Consider the following 25,287-nt stretch of genomic DNA (forward strand, 5'->3'; position numbering starts at 1 on the left):
GCCACAAAGTAGCACTTGATATTAAAGATGCAATTTATAGCACAGCCACCAGAGGTTAAAGAAATTGATGGTTTAGATTAGGTAATGGGTGAGGCGAATTGGCAAGTATAGTTGTGATCGCTTTAGGGACTTAGATAGGGCCTAAGTATAAATTTTGGTGTAATAAGACGAGTACATTGTAATTTTCAAGACACTGTTTTTTTTTTAATATAGTATTCAAACTGCTTTGATTAAAGGGGTAAGAAGTCATGAAGACTTATGTTCATAAGAGATTATATTCATAAAAGATACAGACTCCTGAAGGAGGGAAAATCAACAGCTTTTTGACATATAATGCGTGTAGATGTGGATGTTGAATCATATTCTACCAAGTCATGGAATCTACCTGTATGAAGAAGTACTTTCACAACAGTAGATTAGGATTTATTGCAGGTAGATGCATCAATGGTCTACACCTGTCATGCTGAACTAAAGCCTTTTGATGAAATATGCTGTCATTTGCAATAATGTGCAAGCCATCAATCCTTGTTGAAAAGTTATTAAAGCAGAATTTGGAATTGAATAGGTGTAAAAAAAAAAAAAAATGTCTTTGATACATAACTGTCGCTTAATATGGACAAAGGTATTACTCCCATATTGTCCCCATTGAGCAGTGGCTATCACTGTAATAACCCCTCATTAAAACAAGTGGTATTACAGCACAGAATTAAATGCTAGTCATAAAGAGGATAGTCATGGCACAGTTTTGAAGGTTGTGTTGGTCATCTTTGGTTATAAAATTGCATTGGAACCTTATGTGATGACCTTTTAAAAACACGCATGGCCTGTTGTGAAGATATTACATGAATCTAAAGGCAGCTATAATTCATTAAGTGTGCTTTTATTATGAATAGGCTGAGATTGGAATTGCAAACAAACCAGAGTGTAGGAATATTGTTGTGTTACCTAGTACTGTCATTAACATCAACCCCCCTTTCCCCACTCCCAATGATTGACAACTGAAACCAACTAGAAAATTCCATATTTCTCTATTTTGAACTACAGTGAAATTGCAGTGTGAACGATAATTTGATTGTGATATTCATAATTATTGGAATAGTCCTGCTGCTACCAGAGATGCTGCATACCAAATGAGCCATGGGGAATTCCAAGCTGTCTAGAAAGGCCCCTACTTTCTCGGAATTAATATAATTTGTCATCTGCGTGAAAAGGGGGATGGGATTAATGCAGTTCTAGCATTACTATTAATGTACTGCTGCTGATAAAGTTAAGTGCTAATCGTTCAAACTATCTAGGAGGTGTTAGGACAAAAACACTGTAATACTGCCTAAAATATAGTGGTCCATACAGAAAAGAAAAATTCACTAAAATAACCTGTGCATTCCTCACACTGTATTGCATGGCAGAAGGTGAAGAGTAAATTTGTATCTTCAGCACGAATTGGTCATTGTCAGTGGCACATCCAGTGATAGGAAGCTGTCGAGTTGGATGATATTTGTCTTTGTGACCCCACAAAGTGTGATGTAGATTTGAAACGTTGATTCTTAGTTTATTTGAATGATTAGACAAAGTGTAGACCATGATATTCAGATTGTACAATACACCATAGAAATGTGGGCCTCTAGATCTTTTTTAGTGAGAGATGTTGAAACAGGCAAACTCATTCATGTGCTCCAGTTTATGGCTGCAAAGAAAAGCACAGATTGTCAGCGTCTGTCGTAGATGCCAATCTTTTTTTTTTGCGAGATGCAGGAAGTGATTAGTTGTAGAGTTGATACAATTCTTTAGTATACTCTCACTCCTCGGTATATTTATCACTTCCTGTCTGTTTCACCCCCAAAGAATGTGATTATTTTTGTCTCCTTGGATGACGGATGACAACTTTTCATGGTCATTATCAGTCTTCAGCCTAATGAGATCTTAGAGCGTTGCCACGTTGCCAGTTGGCAAAGCAACATGGTAGTGTGTGCAAACCTGGCATCAGCATTTGACATGGTTAGCAGTGTGTCCTATTGTACATGGTTGGTCTCAGGCATGTTTCTGCACAGTAAGGAATGGTATGGTGTAGTGTCACCAGTGAAGCTACATTTTTACTTTCAGTATTATATCGAAAAAGGACCTTTTTTTTGTTTTTTCTTATGATATGTTTTTGTGTAGTAGATTCCAATGCATTCTGTATCATGGAGATTGGCTGCTGAAGAAGAAAAAAAATGAAGTGATCTTAACCACAAAGGCCCGAATTCATGAAGGTGGTACAATTGAAACCATGGTTAAAACCATGGACAAAGACCGTAGTTTTTTATGGGGCGCCAAGTGTCGCATTGCCTATTTCGTTACGAAATCAGTCATTTCGTCGATGAAATAATCATTTAATTAACAAACTGGTCGTTTCATCGACGAAATAACTGATTTCGTAACGAAATAGGCCATGCAACACTTGCTGCCCCATAAAAAGAATATGGTCTTTGTCCATGGTTTAAACCATGGTTTCAATTGTACCACCTTCATGAATTCAGGCCAAAATGTTTACACGTTTCAATAGTTGTGCATTATAATTGACTCAGGAGCTTGACATTAGGATTTTGCTTGATTATTATGTAACTATAAAACTCTTCAGTTGGATAGTAAATCCTAGGCAGATTTTTTGTCCATGCCATTGGTGTGTCACTTTTAAGAGTTGATATCCACTCAAATTTCAGTAGACTACAGTGTAACACTGAAAAGTAGTCCATAGGCTGTTTTTCAGAATATGTGAAGACCCCATCATTACACGAGATGATTTTAGCTGTAATTGGAACCTTGTTGTAGTGTTATTCAGAATGCTGTCTTACGGCAACACTTGATCAAAACTTGGGATCGATGCCTGCTGAAAGAGCCACTCAATCTACTCAGCAAGTCGATAGCAGTATTAAGTTCTTGTCTACGTGAAATGTGAGCTGGGTAGTCTCAACTGATGCCAACTTTCTCAGGTGGAAGAGAGAGAGTTAATGCTTGGGCTGAGCATGCGTATCATGTTACCCAGTCTGCATGTGCAGGAGGACATTTAGACTTCACTTTTTCTTTGTCTGTCCCCTCTCCAAGACTGGTTGTTCTCATGCTCGATTTTGCATATTAGTCAGTGTAGAACCCATATGTTATCAGGTTTGTTTGTTTGTTTGTTTGTTTTTTAGCTATCTTTTTGATGTGTATTACTATTCTTTATAAATCCCCCACAGATCTATGAAGATCCCTTCATGGATCATAATGTCTTTCTTGTGATGTTGTAATGCTGGCACACACAGGTGCACAAATAGGCTTATATCCCCTGCCAGAGTTTCAGAAACTGCTGGATCCCTTTGTGAATGTTTAATGGTTTATCCATCCCGAGATCAGAGGAGCTTGACGGGACTTTCAAAAAAAATTTGCTCATCCACTTGCCTATTCATCAAAGGAAATGTCAAGAATGAAAAATTCACCAAAGGATGTTCAACTAGATATGTAGAGGTATACGTAATGTTGAATGAATTATGGGATAGATGTCTGATGGTGACGCAAAGATGCTTTCATGTTCATCCACACCTGATAAGAAGATTTCTGTTTCATTCTTACCTGAACGCAGAGTATACATTGTAAGGAATTACCTTATTGTTGATCAGGGCTTTATTTTATAAAGAGTTGCTGTGATATCAACTCTTGCTGCAATGGCAAGTGTCCTGGTGATGACGAGAATCCTGCTTCCCGATGAGCTGCTGGTACAAGAAATTGCTATTCTAGCAAGAATTGCTATCATAATATTTTTTAAGAATTGAGAACTCAGAGTTCCTAGTCATTGCACATACTTAGAAACAAACATGCTTCCTTTAGCCACAGTGTTGAAAAGGAACACGCCACTGATATCGCAGCCTTTGCTCTCGGTAGTAGACTTTTAACAGGCCTTTTTCTTTCCTGGAAACCCCATGATGCAAATTTGCAGCCGTCAAAAACTGTGATACTAGCAGCAGCGATGGCACCATTAATGAGGAAAGGGATGCGCTGTGCAAAACAGCACCCGTCTAAGCTGATTCCATTAGCGAAATTCCACTGTGAAGTTATTTTCTCATCGGGGGACTATGAAACGCCTACAACATGATAGCACAAGTTTTGATGTACCGGGGTACTTTATATAGTGCTCTTCATCCATAACATCACCATAGTGAGACATTAAAAAGGGCAAAAAAATGGATTCACATGTATACATGAAGCATCAGAACGAATTTGAAATGAGAAGGGCCAGCTCAGTAGAAGTAATATACTCATAGTTTTGTGGCACGATGACAAAAAGACGAAGTTGGCTCAAAACTAGAACATGTCTTGGTTTCTGTACTTGGCATCTCTGTGTGGGCTTAGATTGGTAGTCTGAAGCAAGGATAACCTGGTATAGAAATAGGCCTGTTGGGTACAATATGAGTTTTGGTCTGGCCTTAAATTGGATCTTGATTTACTTTGTCTTGTCTAGACATTCATTTTCCTTGTAAGCTCACCTAACTTAAGATGAATGTGGAGTTAGACATTTATACTGCACTCTACTTCACATTCATTTGAGTCCAGAGGCATGTATAGGTCTTTGTGTACCAATGTACATCCACTGACTGTCTTGCATACCAATGTAAAGGGTTAATGAATGTCCTAAGCCCTGTCTAGTGTTTGATGTTCTTATTAACCCGTTGAGGATGAGTCCCAAGTATACTCAGGCAGGTATCTATGGGAAATGCGTGTTGTAGGAAAATCAGCCCGTCCTCAACGGGTTAATGGCCCAAAACTACAAAGAATAGGGCATTCGCATTGAACATGGACCTTGCTCCCATTCCTCTCACTGCAGTTGCCTTGTCTTTCTAGGTTCATATGGATCCCAGTCTTTCCTGTCTAGCCCCGCAGCCTCGCTATAAAAAGTTATATGAAAGGGAAATATTGGCACTAGTGACAACTACAACTTATATAGTATGCACAGTACAAATATGCAATGGATAAAGGGGCATGTTCAGACTCAATCACTGACCATGTGAGAGTGTGGCTTTCCAGTGGAAACCAGCCTTGCCCACAGATGTTTGTATCAAGCAGAGATGGTAGCCTTCCTTTATACTGTAAAACATGATATATTCGCGGCATGAAATTTTCGCGAATTGGAGCCGACAGCCCTTTTCGTGGCATGAAATTTTCGCGAATTGCCACTGGTGTTCAATGCATATAGTGTAGACAAAAACTTTCGCGTGCATTTAAATTTCGCGAATTTTGGCGCTCGCGAAATTCGCGAAATTAAAATGCATGCGAAAATTCCTCGTTTTACAGTATCTGGATTTCACTGCTGCTGCTCCTGCCTGGCATATTTTCTCTCTGCATTATGTGAGATTTGTATTAAAATCTGTGTATCATATGTCATACAAACCATGAAAATGTTCCCCAAGGCAGCATCTTTTGAGGCTGTGGATGAAGTTAAGACAAAGTAGGTTCCAGTGCCATGTCTTATTTTTACTGAGCATGCTCTCCTCATGAGAGGAGAATCTTAGGGTGCATTTTGCCTGGTCATGAGAATCAAAAGGCATGTCAGATTTTCTTCTTTTGTTGGAGGGGAGTAGGGCAGGGATATTATTTATCAAAGTCATAGCAAAAATTATGAAGGTAAAGCACTGTGGTGATGAACCAGGAAAAAAAAAATGAGAGAAATGACAAAATGTGAAAAAAAAAAAAGGAGAGTATGTTATCTAATAGGAAGCCACACAACAGCAAGAGGCTTTGGGAAATGTCATGCCACTTTACCTCTCGATGCAGTGCAGTTGTTCTAAAAGCGAGTTAAACTGAGCTGTGAATTTGCTAGGGTTTATCACAGTATTGACATTCTGTGAACACATTGAATACCTGCATTTTGCTGATATAGATTACAGTGAGATTTTGTAGGGAACTGTGCAGTGTGTTGTTTCATTAATTTCATAATTATTTAGTCAAGATCATGACAAACATCCTACACTGAATGACACAATATGGATGACACAGTCGATGATTGAAATGCGTTTGATAAACCTCACACATTTGCAGGAGGGACTATATTCAGGAATAATGGATCATCATACTACTCATAATAATCCAATTACTTGTACTCTTTCATACCACTCTAAAAACTAGCCTGGAATTCCCCTTTAATTTTAATGGAATATTTTACTGGTCTCTCTGTGTTCACTGAATCCACAAGTTTGTTTTGATGAGAAGTTCCTTACTTTAACTCTTAATGTGCCATGGTGGAAAACCTGTGTGTGCCACATTATTCTGGGACACCAACATAGTCATACTTTGAGACAACATTTTGTTTTTCAAATCTATGTAACTTTTACAAATTTCTGTTGAGCTGGACATGTAGTGCGCAAAGTTGTAGAGAAAATGCCAAGCTTTGCTTTGATGTTTGCATGTCAAATCTATGATTGATTTTCTTTCAAATAACAGTAGCTACATGTTCATTACTGTAAAGGCCTGACTTTTGCACACAGAACTGTGGCAGAAACTTAGAATTTATATGCAAATCCAGTAGGGAACATCGATTGCTAGTCAATCACCACATAAAATGCAAGCTAAATCTGAGAGGAACGGAATCAGGAGAGATGCTTTCATTGTAATTTGGCATTTAGCGATTTATCAATCGTTTTGGGAGGGTTTGTGCGTTTTAGCAGAATATGCAAAATTGGCACGCCGTCAACTGAGTCGGGCGTGTGAACGTGACACATAAAGAGTTAAGCAACATGCCAATATGGTATACAAATAGTGAATGGTCACGAGTGCAATGGTACGAGATTTCGCACGAGGTGAAAGATAGAGGCGCTCTATTCAACGAGGCGAAGCCGAGTTGAATAGGGCGCCTCATCTTTCACCGAGTGCGAAATCTCGTTCCATTGCACGAGTAAAGACCATACACTATTTGATTTATACAACGTCCAAGTAGATCTTTTTGGTCTAAGTAGGCCTAGAAGTCTATATATGTATGAAAAATATAGCCATACTTACATGTGGATCCACTGCGATTCTCTTTCTGGCTTGTGCAATCAGGGCGTTTAGATACAGGTCGGTCCGGTCACAGCCTATAGCGCTCATACACGTACACCACCACTACGAAGGCCTACGTACGCGCATGCATGTACCGCACACGTACACTGCGCTAGCTGCATGCGATCCTCAATATGCAACACACAGTACACGCAGTACCGTACAATTTCTCGAACCGTGGAATAGAACGAAAAAATCGAACCAAGTTGCACGCAAAAATAGAACCAAAATTGCACGGCGCGCTGAATGGAGTACTTATTGAATATCACGTGACCAACAATCTTCCAATCAAATTACAAGGATCTACTTGGACGTTGTATATACTAAATACACAATGCTTCATTCAGAGTGCTCAAACATTGAGAAAAAGAAAAGGATTTTCATAATGTCTTACCTGCGCTTGTGTATGTAAAAAGATCAAAAAACATTCTTAAGAATTTGAAAAAGGATTGGAAGATCTTCATTATTTCCTGCTCTTTTGATAAATCAAATTTGACAGTTAAATACATTAACCCGTTGAGGACGAGTCCCGAGTATACTCGGGCAGGTGTCTATGGGAAATGCATGTTGAAGCAAAATCAAACCGTCCTCAACGGGTTAAGAAATTTGAATTGTTATCTGCAGATGAATTTGGTGGAATTATGGATGGCTTTCCAAGCAAAGAGCATAAAAAAAGGGTTGCAGTTGGTTTTGAATAAAAAAGAAAGAAATATCCCAAAGCAAACAAAAAGTCCTGGGGGTCGCTGTCACAAGACCGTAACTCTTTGTGTGAGGTGTAGTTTGCTGTCATTGCTGGCTGCCATGATGTGAATATGGCCGTGGTGTGGAAAAAAAAAAACAAACCCGAACAACGTAGCATCATGATAGAATGAATTTTCGTTCACAGCCATGACAGAGTAGAGATTTCTACTGTGTTTCTCTTTTCTCTGTCGTAACATGCGATACGTACATGTACAATGTAGATATTGATCTGTGTCCTAACACCATTGTGGTTAATTCTGTCGAGGCAATGACTGATAAAGTAGTGAACTCATTGTCTCAAATTGGAAGTGTGTCTGCATTGTGCTTCCACTTTCGCTGGCTTCTGTATAAATTTCATAGACATCTTTGTGTAAGTGTGTCTGTGTGTGTATGTGTGTGTGTTCGTGTGCATGCATGTGTTTCTTGACAGTTTTGATGTGATTGCATCATGGACAGCCAAAGGCAATAGGTGTCAGTATGATCAGAGGAAAAAAGAAACACATCAGCGGCTCAGAAATGGAAGCCAGGGGCAGTTTACTTTCGTGCATTAGTGTGAAAAGCTCTGAGTCAATCTGAATAATGACTGTGAGAGATGTGTGAAACTGATGCGATGCGGTGATGCCCTAAACCCATTACACTTCCAAGTATGCCAAGTGCATACATTTGTACCATGCATCCCCATGGCTACAGTAGCCCTCTGCAGGCTTCGCTGGCACTGAGTAATGGACTGGGTGGGGATCATAATTGATGGTGCATGTGGCAGCACCCGTGATCTCATTCCCGATAGGTTTGTTTCTGACCATGTGACTATGCTTCATTTTAAGGGTTCACTGAGTCCAGGCAAAATCACCTCATTCAATTTTCTATGCTATGTACAAAAAAAGTAAAAATGTTTACATTCCTCATCAAATTTGAATTGGATCTCTACAATGTTGAACTAATGAACCTACTTTACTAGTACTTGTACACAAACTGTATGTATCAAGGATGGTACAAGGTATGATTGTGTTACCTATAGTCATCAGGAAGCAGCAGACTTTTCCTGTATTCCTGTCGTTAAATTCAAACCACATAATTAGTGGTAGAGCGATGATTGGAATTCCTAAAGCACTTTGGACTGCTGGACAAAATGCTACTTCGCATTTCTTTTTCGTTTTCATCTTTTGACATTGTAGTTGCCATAAATGTGTTAAATGCTAAATGCCACCAAAGAGAAATTATTTGTGAAAGCAGTGAGGTAGACTAAACTTGTAGGCAATATCCTCAAGGGGAATTCATACACAATTAGACAAATTTCAAAAGAGTTTAGAACTTAAATGTCTGCAGTAGTCAACCAACACAATTTCATAGGGTCATCCCAAATGTCCACTCTTTGGTCGATTGGACTACAATTTCGCTCATTTTTTTTTTAAATTGTTTTGTAATTTTTGCTGGTTCAGTACATGGGCATACCGGTACCACTATTGTCACATTTAAGAAACTGTTTTCTTTGACTACTTGGCAAACGATGCAACTTGGGATGTTTTGTTGTAAAAAACACTCCATTGCAAGAGGTGACCTCCTTCACGTTTCCCAATATGCATGAAAATCATGCATGTAGACAATGTAGTTATGATTTTATACACAGCCAGTTTGGATTCTCACCAGGGAGGTGAGAATGAGATAGGTTAGCAGCCTGACCAATGTCTTGTCGATAGATTGACAGGATACCATGGTGGGTCCACCACTGATAATCAAACAAGCATATTATTTTGCTGAGATTTTTAATGACTCATCATGGGTATTCTATTGTTATCACCCAAACAGCTCCCTCTGGGCAAAAGATTTTCAGTTTCTATGATTAATTAAATCTATGTACAATGTAGTTTGCGTAGTTAACGAAATGTTGAAACCTGAAGTTTCCTCAAACATGGAAGAAAAAAGGTGCCATGTTGATTTTTTTTTCCACATTCCACATACACCTACATACAATGTAGACTGCGAGATGAACCCCATTAAGTATGGAAAAACAAAACAATAATGGGGGGGGGGGATTGTTGAAACAGAATTTACTTTTCCAGTGAATAATTGATTTGAAAGATTTTGGATATTTTTTATGGAAACAAGACAAGTTGACAATTGAAGAAACAAAGTAGTTCAACCCTCTGAAGTTCAGTAAATTATGGGTTTCCGATCACATCATCAGTGATGCTGTCTCATTGGCACATCAAAATAGCAGTCTTACTCAGTGACTGTGACTTCCTGTTTGCTTTCTACATTAAGTTTTTTTTTTTTTTTTGTCTGATCCCATACTTACTTTTTTGAAGGAAACATTTTCTGTCCCGGCTTTCACATTAGTCCCCGTGTTGCAGGGAAAGTCCCACGCTGTAGGACTTTCCCCTCCAAACTGAAGTGTGGATGCGCACTTGGACTTGCATGCCGTCTGGGGTCCGAGGACAAGATTGGGGGGGGGGGGGGGGGGCAAAGGGGGAGAATGACCTTGGGCAGTTATTGATAATGCCCAGCTGTATTCATCAAATGTGCCATGTTCAAAGTCTGATTTCAAGTGGCAGGGCTTGCCCCAAGCCTCAACTGCCCCTGTAGCTCGGGGATAGTCAGTCAAGATTGCAGCGTTGATGGTCAGTTGTAAAAAAAGATAAGATCTCGGGTGACTGTCCCCCGCAACGACCAGGGGTCCAATGTGAAGGCAGAGTGTATGACTCTGATCTAGATGTGTACATCTATTTATGGCATTATATGAATGTACAAATTCTGAAAAATACACATACCATACACACTTGGCTAATTCTTCCAAACTGAATGCACAAGGATAATTTTTGGTCATTATTGTTGAAAACAACAAAATGAAAAAGTAGTACAAGAGTGCCAACCTTGCAGATGTGTACTGTACTGACACTTGAACGCTGATAATTTTTATAATTTTCTGTCATTCATTGCCACCAATCAGTAGCTCTCACTTCAGTGAAAAAAAAAAAAAGTGAAGAAAGAAATAATCACTGCGAGACCTTGGTCCGCAGTTCGAAAGCAGTTTGCATTTCCTGGAAGTGGCCGCATTGGCAGGAAAGAACTTGGAAAGATGAGAGCGTAGCAGCAGACCTTTCTCACAGTGACTGTGCTAAGTATGCAGGGCAGTTCTATACATGTATCCATATTATAGTTTCTAGCATGCCCCAGGTACACATACATGGACTTGGTTTTTATCGCTGTTGTGCTAGGACGTTTGCGGTCTGCGGGCGACCAGAGCCGACCCTGTAATTGCAAATCCACGTGGTGTGTGCCCACTGTACTAAAAGAGCCTACCCATGTATTCATGACCATTTAATATCTGGAGTTATGTGTAAAAAATCTAGGGCAGAGCTGTGCTCTGGTCTTCAATTTCTCCTTCCAAGTAGATTTCTGTGGTCTCAGATCACGTCTCATGTCTAGTGTCTAGACGAGTTTGTTTGTTTGGTTTTTTTTTTAAGTGTGTGTGTATGTGTGTGTGTGTGTGTGTGTGTGTGCATTTTATTCCCATTCTTTATACTCAGAAGATGGGCTTCCTTTTCAATGTCAAGACTGTTGCCATTGCATTGATATGCGGATTATTTCCAGGGAATATGTAGACCTATTGCTATCATTTTGTGTAGAGATACTCTATTATATCCCATATAATTTGTGAAGTTTTTATTTTTGCAAATTTCGCATGTCAGGTGCCATTCCTAAATTTAACAACATGCAAAAATATAATCCTGACATGAATGTGATACGTCTCCAGTCATTACTGTACTCCGCAATCACGAATTTTAACCGCTCACAAAATTGTCAGGACGTCCCGGATTCATGAAAAATTAGGACTTGCTAAATTTATGGCATAGGCCTATTCAGTAGTTGGACATGTGAGTGTGTAATGTGTGTGTGTGTGTGGGGGGGGGGGGGGGTAGTGTGCAGAAGTGAGTTGAGGGTCTAATGCAGCCTTGTCTGTAAACATGAAGCCAATTTAGTGCTAAGAATATTGAGGCGTCTAATGTTAAAATAAAATGTACACTGTAATGCATTTCTACAGGACAAAGGAGAGGTAAAAACAGCATCTAGAGCCATTACAGGACATCTTTGTAGATTATTCCAAACCAAGTTTTGCCTCTACAGACTGGATGCCATCAAAAATAAACACATGGGAATTCTGGATCTCACCCTTAACAGGTTATGAGACATGGATGGCAAATGTATGAGCATTTATGACATAATGTTAACCTCCCCTCCCTCCCCCACCCCCTTGCTGATAAATCAAATGTTTTGCATTTTCTTCAATAATTGGTGCAAGTTGTATTAATACATTGTGCATTTATAATGTATAAATTTCATTTGAGATTGTTGTCTGCTGTCCTATAGATAGCACATCTTCGATCAAACCCTTACAATGTAGGTCTTCAAAAAATGGGACTTGTGATTAACAATATAAATTGTCAACATAAATTTTCCTACTTCTGTAGTAAGAGAGACAGCAAAACCCAAATTTTCGACAAATTCAATTAGTAAGACTTGGTTGACTTCAGGCTCATTCTCGTATGTTACATGAAAACTGAATATATGTAAAAAAAATGTACACTTGTAGAAAACAAACATAATTACCCTATGCCCAATTACTGTAAGTCGTGCTCCAACGTTGCCATTATTCATTTGACAAGTGTAATAAGTGCATGATTTATACAAGAAGTTACCATGTTGGTAAGCCTTTCTTGAATTTGACAGTTTTGTATTACCAACCGTTTTTCCCAATGATATCTTTTTTTCTGTTATTTGTATTCAAATAATTTTTTTTTCTAATCATTAAAACACTTGATGTAACTCAGAATATTGGTCATGTACAGAATTAGAGAATAGAGTAAATGTCATTTCTTGACACTCACATCACAAGCAAGTAAGCAAGCTATGATTTGTTTTTGAGCCATTTTCTGTGTAAAGTTTTGCAGACACTTGACTCATGTGTAAGTTTCTTATTTTCAGCATGTCACTTCAGCATGTAATGTAATGGTAAGCATGCCATTTTTTTTTTTTTTTTTTGATGCTATGCAAAAATATTACCATGTTGCTGTGACATGCTACACAAAACCACTCTTGACCAAACCTGAACTGTAGAAATACAGGTGTGCATGGCCCTATATCATCAACTACTTCTATTTGTTTTGATTACCAAAGTATGATGTCTTTTTGTAGGATTGACTGTTCTTCAATTGAATATTAGTGCATTATCTGTCATGTGTATTTTGTTGTTGTTGTCCTTTTACCCAACCTCTAGTTATCTGAATGCCTTGGATCGGTTGTCAGCTCCTGGTTACATCCCCACACAACAAGATGTTCTTAGAACAAGAGTCAAAACCACTGGTATTGTGGAAACTCATTTCACCTTCAAGGAGCTCCACTTCAAGTAAGTACAGTATCTTTGATCATAACTCTAAAATTACATATAATGGGAGTAAAATTTTGCCAGGCAGCTAGCTCTTAACTTCATAGCAATGACATTGATATCATTTGATGATTAAGTGTAGAGAAACCATGAGGAAAATTTGCTGCTCACAAGTTTGTGTAATTGATTGATCACTGTGCATGGCCAATGCTATTCTTCCAGCATATAGAAAGCTTTATGATGGAGTTCAAGCCAGGATAGGTTGGTCTGTTCAATTGTTCACGCCAAGTCTGCATTCTGCTGAAAACAAACTTGAAGCAGTAAATAAAACTGTGCGGATTGCCGGCTCAAGGTTTTAAGATTATGGGCTTTGTTTAAAGCAGCGAAATGTAGTCAAAACTCGCCCACGCCTTCCTGGGGCTAGATAAAATTCCAGCTGAATAGAAATCCCTTCAGTTCCTCACTCTAGTCCACTGAATACCAATGAGAATCAAATCAAATGCAGATCACCCTCATTTCTTTTCATGCTCTCCTCTTTATTCAATCAAGTACAGTTTCATCCTCGTCAGTTCTCTTTAGGCGTTTTCACATCAGATGGATGTTTCGAAATAACGTGCTATTTTTTGACCTAGGAAATTAACCCGATCACGAAATAGCGCGCTATTTGATAATGTGAATACAAATTAGCGTGCTAGTTTTATCTCTCTGATCGAGAAAATTTCTCGAGTCAAACTAGGGAAATTTCGAAATAGCGGGATAATAGCATGCTATTTGATAATGTGAAATCACCATAAGAAATTAGCGCGATGCATCCCATCATGCCTAGCGTATGTGATGGCGATCATGCGGGTAATTTTTTGAAAGCGCGCCCTCTACTGGTATACCCGACACTGTTTGCATATGCTCAGATGTCGAATTAGCTCGAAAAAATTCTGGGCTAATTCTCTTCAGGCTGATGTGAATAGGAAATGAAATAGCGTGCGGCCTGATGTGAAAACGCCTTTTATGATCCTGTGTTTACATTTACAACAAAATTCCAGAATAAACAAGAATGTTTGGTTGCTTTAGCTTTGCAACTGTGTAAAACACCCTGTGTAATAATATCCAAGTGATGCACAGGTGTGAGTGCATCAGTAGGAAGTGATAACTATGGAAATCTTTGATCCATCATCAAGTCAACTACAGAATTTGTTGTTGTTCTTGATGTTGTTTCACCTTTTTTCGTGGCATTGCAGTGTTTTTCTCATCAACTTGTGCATGCATGTGCATTCAGTCTGATGTCAGTGTAGATCAAGGAGGCACATGCCAAGAGCAGACCGTGGCAATTCTAGGACAAATTTTGTGATTCATTTTGTTAATGCACAAGGTCCTGGGATGTGTATCCTATTGGTTTTCGGAGTGTCAGTCGACTCGATGAAAACAGGAAAAAGATGCTGGTAGTGCTTTAGCAGGCAATATGGGGGAATCATCACAAAAGAGAAGTAATACATCCATCTACTGTAGGTTAATTTGAATTTTATGTTGGATTCTGTCTGTTTTTTAATTTTAGTCTCGCCCACCGGAGGTGAAGGCGAGACTTCAAATGGCGTCCGTCCGTCGTCCGTCCGTCGTCCGTCGTCCGTCACAATGAATGTTAAAGTTTACCTGCAAGACTCTCTTATGATGCATAACTTGGCAACTGTTACAGCAATGGCAGCCACACTTGGGTGATAGAAGCACTAGGGGTATCTTCATGTTATGGTGTTGTCAGAGGTCATGTGATGATGTCAAAGGTCATTTGAGGTCATATATTAAAGAGTATGTGCAAGACTCTTTTCTATGTTAAAGTTTACCTGCAAGACTCTCTTTTGACAAATAACTTCACATAAGTTGCTTGGATTACAACCTAACTTGGGTCATAGATGCACTGGGGGTACCTTCATGTTATGGTGCCGTTGCAGGTCACAGGATAAGGTCAAAGGTCATTTGAGGTCATACGTTAAAGTTTACTTGCAAGACTCTTATCACATGAAACTCGACACATGTTGCTACAATGGCAATCAAACTTGGGTGATGGATGCACTGGGGGTACCTTCATGTTATAGTGCCGTAAGAGGTCACATGATAAGGTCAAAGGTCATTTGAGGTCATACGTTAAAGTTTACTTGCAAGACTCTCTTATCACACGTAACTCAGCACATGTTGCTACAATGGCAATCAAACTTGGGTGATGGTAGATGTCTCTTGGGAAATTGAAGGTAACCACAAGGTCAAAGGTTACAGACAGGGGTCAACGAACTTTTAGGGCCCAATGTTACGTTTTTAGGGCGCATTTCGTTAATGGCTCATAACTTTTGATCCCTTTGTCCGTTTGTCACCAAACTTGGATGGAAGATGTCCCTTGGGGAGGTGAAGGTCGTCACAAGGTCAAAGGTCACAGACAGGGGTCAACAAACTTTTATAGCAACAGAATGATATTACTATTGAAAATATCATAAGTAATGGTAAAACTGTTGAAAATATCATTACACTCAGTATGAGAAGGTATAATATGAAAAGGTATGGGACATTCCATGATTGTGTTTTGAAGTGTTTATTTAGGGCCCAATGTTATGTTTTTAGGGCGCGTTTTGATTGTGGCTCATAACTTTTGATCCCTATGTCCGTTTGTGACCAAACTTGGACGGTAGATGTCCCTTGGGGAGTTAAAGGTCATCACAAGGTCAAAGGTCACAGAAAGGGGTCAACAAATTTTTCGGGCCCAATGTTAAGTTTTTATGGCGCGTTTCGATTATGGCTCATTACTTTTGATCCCTTTGTCCGTTTGTGACCAAACTTGGATGGTAAATGTCCCTTAGGGTGTTGAAGGTCACCACAAGGTCAAAGGTCACAAGCAGGTCAATTAACTTCTGGGAGTTATAAAAAATATTAATTCCTTGTACGCGAATGGGCGAGACACAATTTGGCGATTGCCTTGTTTGAATGGGGGCTATGTTTTTTGTTTTCACGAATTGACTCTGATGCTATCGTAACTACACTATTCATCTAGCGCATGGCGACATTTTCGCATGTTGTTGAATTATCGATCTGGCTGTGATTCGTGAAATTCATGAAGAAAAAAAATCCTCTTGAAAATAACAGCTTATAAATACAGTATTACATGTGTGTTATGGCAGACTATTGAAAATCTAATTTAGGTGTATAAAATGCTTTATATTTTTGCTCCCTTCTCTTTGTTTCTGCATCACTTCATCGTAGAATGTTTGATGTCGGAGGTCAAAGGTCAGAGAGAAAGAAGTGGATACATTGTTTTGAGGGAGTGACTGCCATCATCTTCTGTGTGGCCCTCAGTGCCTACGACCTCGTCCTGGCTGAAGATGAAGAAATGGTGAGACAGTTTCCTCTCCGTCTGTCCTCTTGTCTGTGAAATTGTTTCCCACTCTGCGCTTGGCAGCATGAATCTTGATATGCCGTTCATGCTTTAATCTCCTACTTCAATTCAAATGAAACAAATTTAGTGGCTATAAACTAAAAGAGCAATCTGTTGCAAATCTTTGAATCATACTTTTACCAGATTTCAAAGAAGGTCCACAAAAAGTTTCTGTCCTGGCCAAAATCTAAGCCGATATATTCTGGGGAGAAGATAAGCAGATGGATGTAGTTAATTTCCTTGGGATGGAAATAGTGAAAGCTAGTAGTGTGACATGATTTGCCATTGATGCAATGTATGATTCTGCAAGTGTGTCTGCCCAAAAGGATACTACTTGCACTTGAAAGGCAAACTGATGGATATAAATTTACTTGTGTGGCCAAGGAGATGGAAATGAGAGGATGCCAATACACTCATTCATCTGAAAGAATAGAAGAGTAGGGGAAAGATAGGGAGAGCGGGTGAGGGGAAACGAAACAGAATGTGACAAGCTGCATCAACGCACGCTATGGCTGGTTAGCCGTACATGTGGGGCTCACTCACCTCACCGTGAAGCTACCGTACGCGTGTGCCCACCACTCCGGGAATGATGTTCACGTGCAAAAAAAAACCTGCTTTCACAGGAGGCATAAGCTGGCGAGAGGAGTTCTATGTCGAGCCTTGACCTTTTCTCATGCTGTCAGGCACCATCAGCGATCTATCTCTTTTTTTTTTTCATGGAACGGGTGAAAGTAAGAAGGGGTGTAGGGCCTTTGCTGTTTTTCTCTTCTTGTGTTATCCGCAATGATCACCACTGTTGTTGTTGTTGTTTTTTTGTGTGTGTGTGCGTGTTTTGAATTATCAGGCATGCACTTGATTTTTAGTGAGGATGATATGTGTACAAAACAACAACAAACAAAAAAACAGGTTTAGATTGAATGAGGGCCACTTTTGCATTTAAAGTGCTTTGTTTATGCTCAATTCGCATATAAAGTGTATGGTGAGTTTATTCAGCATTTTCACTTTGCTTCAGCAGTTGTCAAATCCCAGAGCAATCCTCAGCAACAAAGAGAACAGACTATACTTGTATTGTTTTGAAGAATTCAAGTGTTAAGACTCTGATTACTCTGGATGTTAGAAGAAAAAAAATACATCCCAACCTGCAGCACCAGTACTAGTTCATGGGAACGCAGTCTGCAGATTCAGCATCCAAGCTTCCAGACAGAGACGATCGATGTTTGTACCTTCGCTAGACTCCAATAGATGTACGGACCAAATGCTAGAAGACAGAACATCTCATCTTGGGATGTTCATTTAAATCAAAAGTGATAACACACTCCTGTGCCATGTGCCATGCTCTGCCTACAGAAGATAATATCTGGGTTACTAGTCACCAGTCCTCATTATGTATGCCCAAACTGGATACTGGATAGGCCCTTCCCACCCCACCCCCCTTTTTTTTAAGAGCAGACTCACAGGATGCCATAGTTGGTATGATAAGCAGACAAGTTCGATATTTTCAATAACCAAGGGTTTCATAGTTGCATCTCAATCTCTAGAGCTCCATTACTGAAAGTGTAGCTAACATACCACAAGACAATGTTGAGATGAATGTATTGCTCTGCACAGCATTGGATGATCAGTGATCGAGTGGTAGGATCATGCTGTTGGTCGGGGGGGGGGGGGGGGCAGAAAAGAGGAAAAGCATGTGATTGAGCCTGAATAATTATGGTTGCCGTTAACTGGGTGCATATCATTCATGCCTACATACAAGAGAGTGGAGCCCTGAAGCAGTCTTGAGCCATTCTCGTCTGCCCTCCCCAACCCCCCCCCATTTTTTTTTTTACATTATTCATGCAGTCCTTTGTGAGGAGGTAGGGGACATGTTGAATGTTTGTAGCTGAGAGGGCCCCGAGTATAAGGGAGGGGGGAAATTAACAAACACAGCAGGGAAGATATCATCCATCGATCGTAAGGAGAACTGACACCACAATGGAGCCAAGAGTACTGCAGTAGTATTAGTGGCCGAACCTGCATCACCTAGGAGCAAGTACAGTATGTTTATGCATCTCTTTGCATCTCTGGCCATCCCTGAGACGATAATAATGCTTATAAACTTGTTTTATATTCTGTTTGCTTTATTTTTTTTATTTCATTTGAGGGGCAGGGGGATAATGAATTCAGTAAATTACATATAGCTGTACAATGTAGATTATCTGTACATTGATAGACAACTTCAAGATGATACAAAATTTGCATACTTTTCCTCCATTGTGCTTGTTGTAAATACATTTTATATGCCCTTTTTATTGCAAAAATGTACAGTCCTATAATGAATTATTCAAGCCATTAAAACCCTTATAAGCAAGCTAAAGAAATATGGGCTATATGAAAGAGATAAGTTTTACAGTACTTTACCGATTAATGCTTGGTATTAGACACAGCATGGTTTTGTCAAATTAAGAAAGAGTAATATGTTAAAGGTATTAGCCCACATTTGTAAACCTGCAGCAATTGGTCTCATAGTAAGCATGGAGTTTGGGTATGATTGCAGTAACACCTGTGCAAAATTTCGTTCCAATTAGTCCATTACTTTCATAAAAATAAATGAAAATGCACCGTATGCATGCGTATAACGCTCGCTAGCTCCGGTCCACGTATGTACTATACATGCATGCGATACATGTGTAAGTTACATGTACATACATTGTACGTAGCTAGCCCGCGCTCGTAATTCGATTTTGGGTCGGTTGACCCGGTTTGAAAATTGATTTTAAAACGATGATTTTCTCTCTTTTATCGAATGGTATAGACAAAGAGCAACAGGTGAGGTATGTTACTGTTATAACTTGTACTTGAAGTCATATTGGACCTGTTTTATGCAGTTTTGATTTTCGTGGGTTTGCAAATGTGGGCTAGTACCTTTAAAAACAAATGTAAGAACTCAAGGACGTAGTATTCGCTTGTAAGTTTTCTGAATCTTCTGTGCACTTACCTTACAGGACAACACACAGTAGAATCTACCTGGGTATCAGAAAACATTGTACTGGTACCGCTTTTCATACAGAATGCACATTCACTGTCGTCAATGATCCACCATATGTGACCGTGCAGCACAAAACCAACAAAAAGTTGCGTGCCCTGATTTTACATAAGGACTCAAATAAGTCAAGCAGGTCAACCTAGTTTATCTAAGATTTTCATATTTTGTGAAAGAGCAATTCTTCTTTTATATCATTCTAAAGGTAAGGATCATAAAGCAAATGGAAAATTGTGTTTTTTAGCAGTTTTTCTATTACAATTTTTTTTTTTAGAACAGTGTGAAAGGTATGTATTAGAGGCCCCTTCCCATTTTTAAAAAACACTCTTCAATTTCAACTCAAATAACTTTTGGAAGGATGATGCTTCTGCTTTGAAAGTTGTATAGGTAATAGATAGAATGTGTTAATACAGCATGTTTAATTTCAGCTTAATCTGATAATCCCTTCATTATTGTTGTTAAGGCATTTTACATCCTGTTTTTTTGTCCACCTCATTGCACAGCTATAGCATGGCTAGGTAAGCACTTCAATGTACCCTATACTTCGAGCCTCTTTTCTCAGTACATGCTTTACCAGAGTGTGTGCTTTCTTTCCAATATTTAGATACATGTATATTTATAGGAGAGTCCATTTGAATTGAATTATACAACAACGTTCTAAAGTTTAAAGTCTGTTGGGTTTTTTTTTTTCTCAGAATCTGCTCTTTCCTAAAAATCCATATCTGGCAACTTTTTGTTGGTTTTGTGATGCAGGATTATATAATGTACAATTTTACAGGAAAACTTACTTTTTGTCAGTATTACTTCCTCCTGAAATAACTCCAGCAAGGCCCAAATTATATGTTGTTGTTGTTAGGTGATGCGAGTATCCTCTCGGATCACCTTCTGTATCTGTTTTGATTCTTTGTTCTTCTATCTTTTTATTCTTCTTTATTTCTGGGCAAAATTTGTGCAGCGGTTAGCTCAGAAAGTGCATTGCCTTTCAATGTCAAACTTATACCATATATGTATCATGTCCCAAAGACGACAGATCAAGTAAAATCATAGTGATCAGTCGACCGTGACGTCACTATGACGTCATTATATGAAAACACATTTTCATTCATATCTCATTAATGGAATAGAATTTTGCAATGAAATTTACATCACATACATTTCAAGTTATGCGCATTTTACTCATATTCTCAAAATCATATTTCCTCTTAAAACGTGCGCGTACGCGCGCGTTGAAATATTTGTATGCTCAAATCGAGCTCAAATTTTTTTTGCACACGTTTCAGACCATTTGGAGCATTTTTGAAAAATTGAAAAAATTGGACGGACGCGTACGCGCGCGCACATATTCGCACACACAGCTCATATGCAATGGAAATTTCCCGTTTTTTTACACTTATCGGATGCCTAAAATGTCAAGGAATATTTCTACCAAGTTTCAAGTCAATCCGACTCAATATGACGTCATACGGGCCCGTCAAAGTTGAAATTCCGCGCGCGCGTCAATGGCGATATACAGTGCAACGATGCAAAAAAAACGCCAATTTTAAATCCGATTTTACTCGTCAGGATGGACGGTAACCCCCCATTTTCTTTACATCTTCTGAAAGCTGATGAGTTGGACATGTTATTTCATGGGTTGGCGATGCTGGCAAAATGATTAAAAGATATCAAATTTCTTAATAAAGTAAAAAAAGTAAATTTTCAAAATGACGTCATCAAATTACAAGTTCACTCGAGCGTATCTCACTTATCCTTTGCCAATTTACACCCAGATTTCAGTATGTTGTAGCTTATTAAATGATCTTTCATTAATATAATTACAACATTTTGATTGGATGACGGTATCACCTCGTAAAAATGGATTGAAAGTAATATTGTCAAATTTGACCAGTTTACGTGTTATCTCTATGGGAGAGCAGTTTTTCTGGCAGTGAAAATTGACATGACTCTCTTTTTCGAGCACTAGCTCACTTATGCTTCAGTGAATTTCTCCCAGATTTTAGAATGTTGTAGCTGAGACTTTGGGCTATTGTAAGTGTGCCCTCCATTTTTTCATACGATGTCGGCATCACGTCAAAAACTTGTTGAAAATGGCACTAGGCTTCGATGCAGCGTCATTTTGCTTAATACACAGGGCCTATGGAGAATGAAATAGGTCATTGCGTAGCGCATCCGACTCGTAATCCTAAGGTCCCTGGTTCGAGGCTCACCCCTTACAATATTTTTTTTAATTTTTTTAAACACTTTTTTTCTTCTTTTTCTTTAGTTAATCTTAATCTCCCTTTCCTTACTTTATCTTTTTCTGATTTTTTTATGCTTCTCCTTCAAATTTCTATAAAATAACATAATTTTTTCTTTATTTTTCTTTCTTTCTACTACTTTCTGTGCAATAGATGAACAACAACAATGGCTATCAATCCCATATTTTGCACATGTTTAGTACATGTCACGTACATTATTTCATAAAATAACAACTACTTGATCGGACACCATCTTGGGTATGTAAATTAGGGTCAAAGGTCATAAATGTTTCATCCTGTATCTTTGTGAATACATGTCCTATCTTTCCCATATTTTGCACACGCAAAGACCATGTTACAAGAATCATTTTATACAAATGATGCACAGGATAGAGTATCATTTGTTTTATAAAATGGGTCGAAAATTTGAAAACTAACAGCATTTTTCAGCGTTTTTCGTGTACCTTTGGTGGTCAAGACGTCCGAAGAATATGTTCGTCCCAAACATTTACGCACGTCGCACTCGGAAATCCCGCACATACAGTATAAGTATGATGGGGGGTTGGGTTTCCGGACACGTAAGTTCCCGCATGAAAACTTACTTATTTTACATAGAATATGCACCCTTTACCTTAAAGACTTGATATAGACTCCTCATATAGGCCTACTAGACAACATACTCTGAAAACGGCGTGAGAATTAACCTGCTAAATCGTTGGATTTGCCCTTCAAAGTGACTCCATGTACGCGTCCGGTCCCACAACGCTTGGTCTACTGTACTGTACAAAGTGTATGTATAGTAAGAGTATATGTACGCCCGCCACACATGTTATGCACAAGGGAAGAAAGGCCGGCCGGCCGGCAGCCCGAACTAGAAGTTGTTTACAGGATTGACAGCGCGTACTGTATGCATGCAATTCAAAGGAGCCGCCGCGCGCACAGACGATCGGCAATAGGATTTAACACGCAGTGCAATGGAACTAGAATAACCAAAGCACACGTGACTCATTTCAGCGCTTCCTATTGGCTACATTCTTGAACCCATTTTATAACATAAAATAATCACTTTTTGCTTAGACGCCATCTTGGGTGTGCAAAGTGAGGTCAAAGGTCAAATATACTTCTTTCTGTATTTCCGTTAGTGTATACGGAATTTGGCACCAAAGATGGCAGGTCTCACTCCCTTTTCTAAATGAGAATCCAAACATCACATGGCCAATGTCCCGTCAACACAGATGAAACCTGTATGGTCATGAATATTTGGATCAGGACTCAAATCATTGATTTTCGAAGAGATCGGATCACCTAATTTGTCAGTGTTGACAAATTCCGGTTCTAGTTGTTATTGTTGTTATTATTAGTATTGTTGTTATGTGGTAGCAGGGTTTTTTTTGGGGGGGGGGGGGGGGTGGGGGGGGGGAGTATTGGGGGATTCCAAGACAGTATGAGGTTTGTGCATCCCTTCAGATGCACAGAATGAAGTGTGTATTCTTAAAATACAGGAATGAATGCATAGAATATTCATGAAAACTAAACCCAATATTTTCAAGGTTACTTCATGCATCCAGTGGAGTATCCTCTCTGTATTTTGAGAGTTCTTCCCATACTCGCAGCTTGAAATTAAGCTGCCCCACTGAATGATTTCAGAACATGATTGCAGATTCCAAGATGTAATGTGAAAACTTAATGGCAGCCGCTAGTGCCCACAAAGGAATTTATTTTTTAGTTTATCGGAGGTGAAAATTGGAAATGTGCACAGCTCATGCAACGAGATGTTATTTATAGAATGCTGTCGGACTGTAGCTTTTGGAGAGGAGCTTGGCTGACAGTCAAGAACAATGAAGTACAGACGGCAGACATTTATTTTTTTCAGTTTCAAAATGAATTGTAGTGATTTCATTCTGCGGTTGCCACTTCCAATTTTGCGCAGTTATTTCTCAGATACCAGTGCATATTTGTTTTTCACAGCGATATCACGCAATATAAATTTCAGTTATTTTTTAAGTACATTTGTTGAGAAAGAGAGGAAAGGCACCTCCTTAGTTGAAAAGACCGGATAGAAAAAAGGACTGTTTTTTCCTTTCACTTCTCATACTCTAAGACTGAGTGGTGAATGTTAATGTTGTGGAAGTGGGAGCCATTCTTGATAAAGGGGGGTGTGTGTATACAGTATGAGGTGCAGCATAGCAAACATTATAGCAGCCTACAAGTATTTCATGCATGTCTATTGCTGGATAGCTAGAGACGATGAGGTAGAGAGGGAGAGGGGGAAAAAATGGCTACCTGGCACATATTATTTACACAGATCAGGGGAAACTTGCCTGAAATGCTTTCAACTGCTCTTTCTCTCTCGCTCCGCGATCTCGGCCGTCATTGAGCTCTGGGCCGTGTGCTCATGACTAATAGGTGGAGAGCCATGACAACAGCCGTGTGCAAACACAGGTAAACGCGAGAGAAATTGGCCCGATATTTCAGTGTGAAAGGGCTGCGTGGCAACGTGCTCATTTAACGACGAGATGGCTCAGTGGTGCAGATTTTTATGTCCCTCCAATTTTGAGCGGCTGTAATGATATCTCTGTCATATGATCATGCCGTATCATTTTGAATTTGTGAGGAGAAAGGGACATTTATGCCGATAAAAATGAAAATAAAACCGATTTAAACTCTTTTTTTTTTTTTACCCGTTGAGGAAGGGCTGATTTTGCTATAACATGCATTTTCCATAGACACCTTCCCGAGTATACTCAAGTGTAGTCTTCAAAGGGTTAAAAGTGTGGGGATAGTGTCGCAAGGATTCATGGAAAATGGAGATCTTCAAACTTTTTGCATTTGTCACATGGAGTCCTAGAGGAGATTTATCTAAGACATGACTCACTCTGTTGCAATACCCATTGTCATCTCTTTGCAGATAGGTTTGCCTTTTCTAGACAGCGAAGAGCTACAGTGTACAAACTCTCTGGGTTGGGATCATGTGATGTGATGTGAAGCACTTTTGATTCCTGTCCCGTCCAGCCGTGTCCTTGTCACAATTTCCTCTAAATTTCACCAGCTGCACATCACCTTGGTTATGGTCCTGTGTCCTCTAGATTTTTCAAAGTACAAACTGTATGTATGTATGTATTTCAATTTTAAAGGAATTACCAAAAGTATGACTCCAGGCAAAAGACATGTTTGTTTTTGTAAACAGACATAATGCTATGTAGGTGATGTCCTGTGGTTAGACATTTTCTGTTAGGAGCTGGTACAGTAGGCATGTGGATGCCTGAAATGAGTGGACTTTCTTGCCTTCCTATAAATCTTCCATGACCTGAGGTATTGAAAGTCACTTCACTTTTTCTTGAAACAGTTGATTTGCTCATATCAGAGGAAGGCAGTGAATGAGAAATGTCATTTAATATCATTTCGTGAAATTCCCGCTCATTGCAATTCAGTGTGGTTTCTACAAAATCGATTT

At 39.2% G+C, this 25,287-nt stretch overlaps 1 protein-coding gene across 2 annotated transcripts in view; it reads left to right on the forward strand.

The window, feature by feature from the left end:
- Positions 1 to 25,287, forward strand: part of LOC139710414 (guanine nucleotide-binding protein G(i) subunit alpha) — a 100,703-nt gene that overhangs the window by 52,868 nt on the left and 22,548 nt on the right. For both annotated transcript variants that reach the window (XM_071622333.1, XM_071622331.1), the window contains exons 5-6: positions 13,061 to 13,189; positions 16,406 to 16,535. In XM_071622333.1, the coding sequence (XP_071478434.1) occupies positions 13,061 to 13,189; positions 16,406 to 16,535 (259 nt within the window). The remainder of the gene's footprint in view (positions 1 to 13,060; positions 13,190 to 16,405; positions 16,536 to 25,287) is intronic.

The sequence above is a fragment of the Diadema antillarum genome, unplaced genomic scaffold (genome assembly GCF_040938485.1).
Source record: "Diadema antillarum isolate AM-2024a unplaced genomic scaffold, OU_Dant_1.0 seq00001529_RagTag, whole genome shotgun sequence".
NCBI lineage: Eukaryota > Metazoa > Echinodermata > Echinoidea > Diadematoida > Diadematidae > Diadema > Diadema antillarum.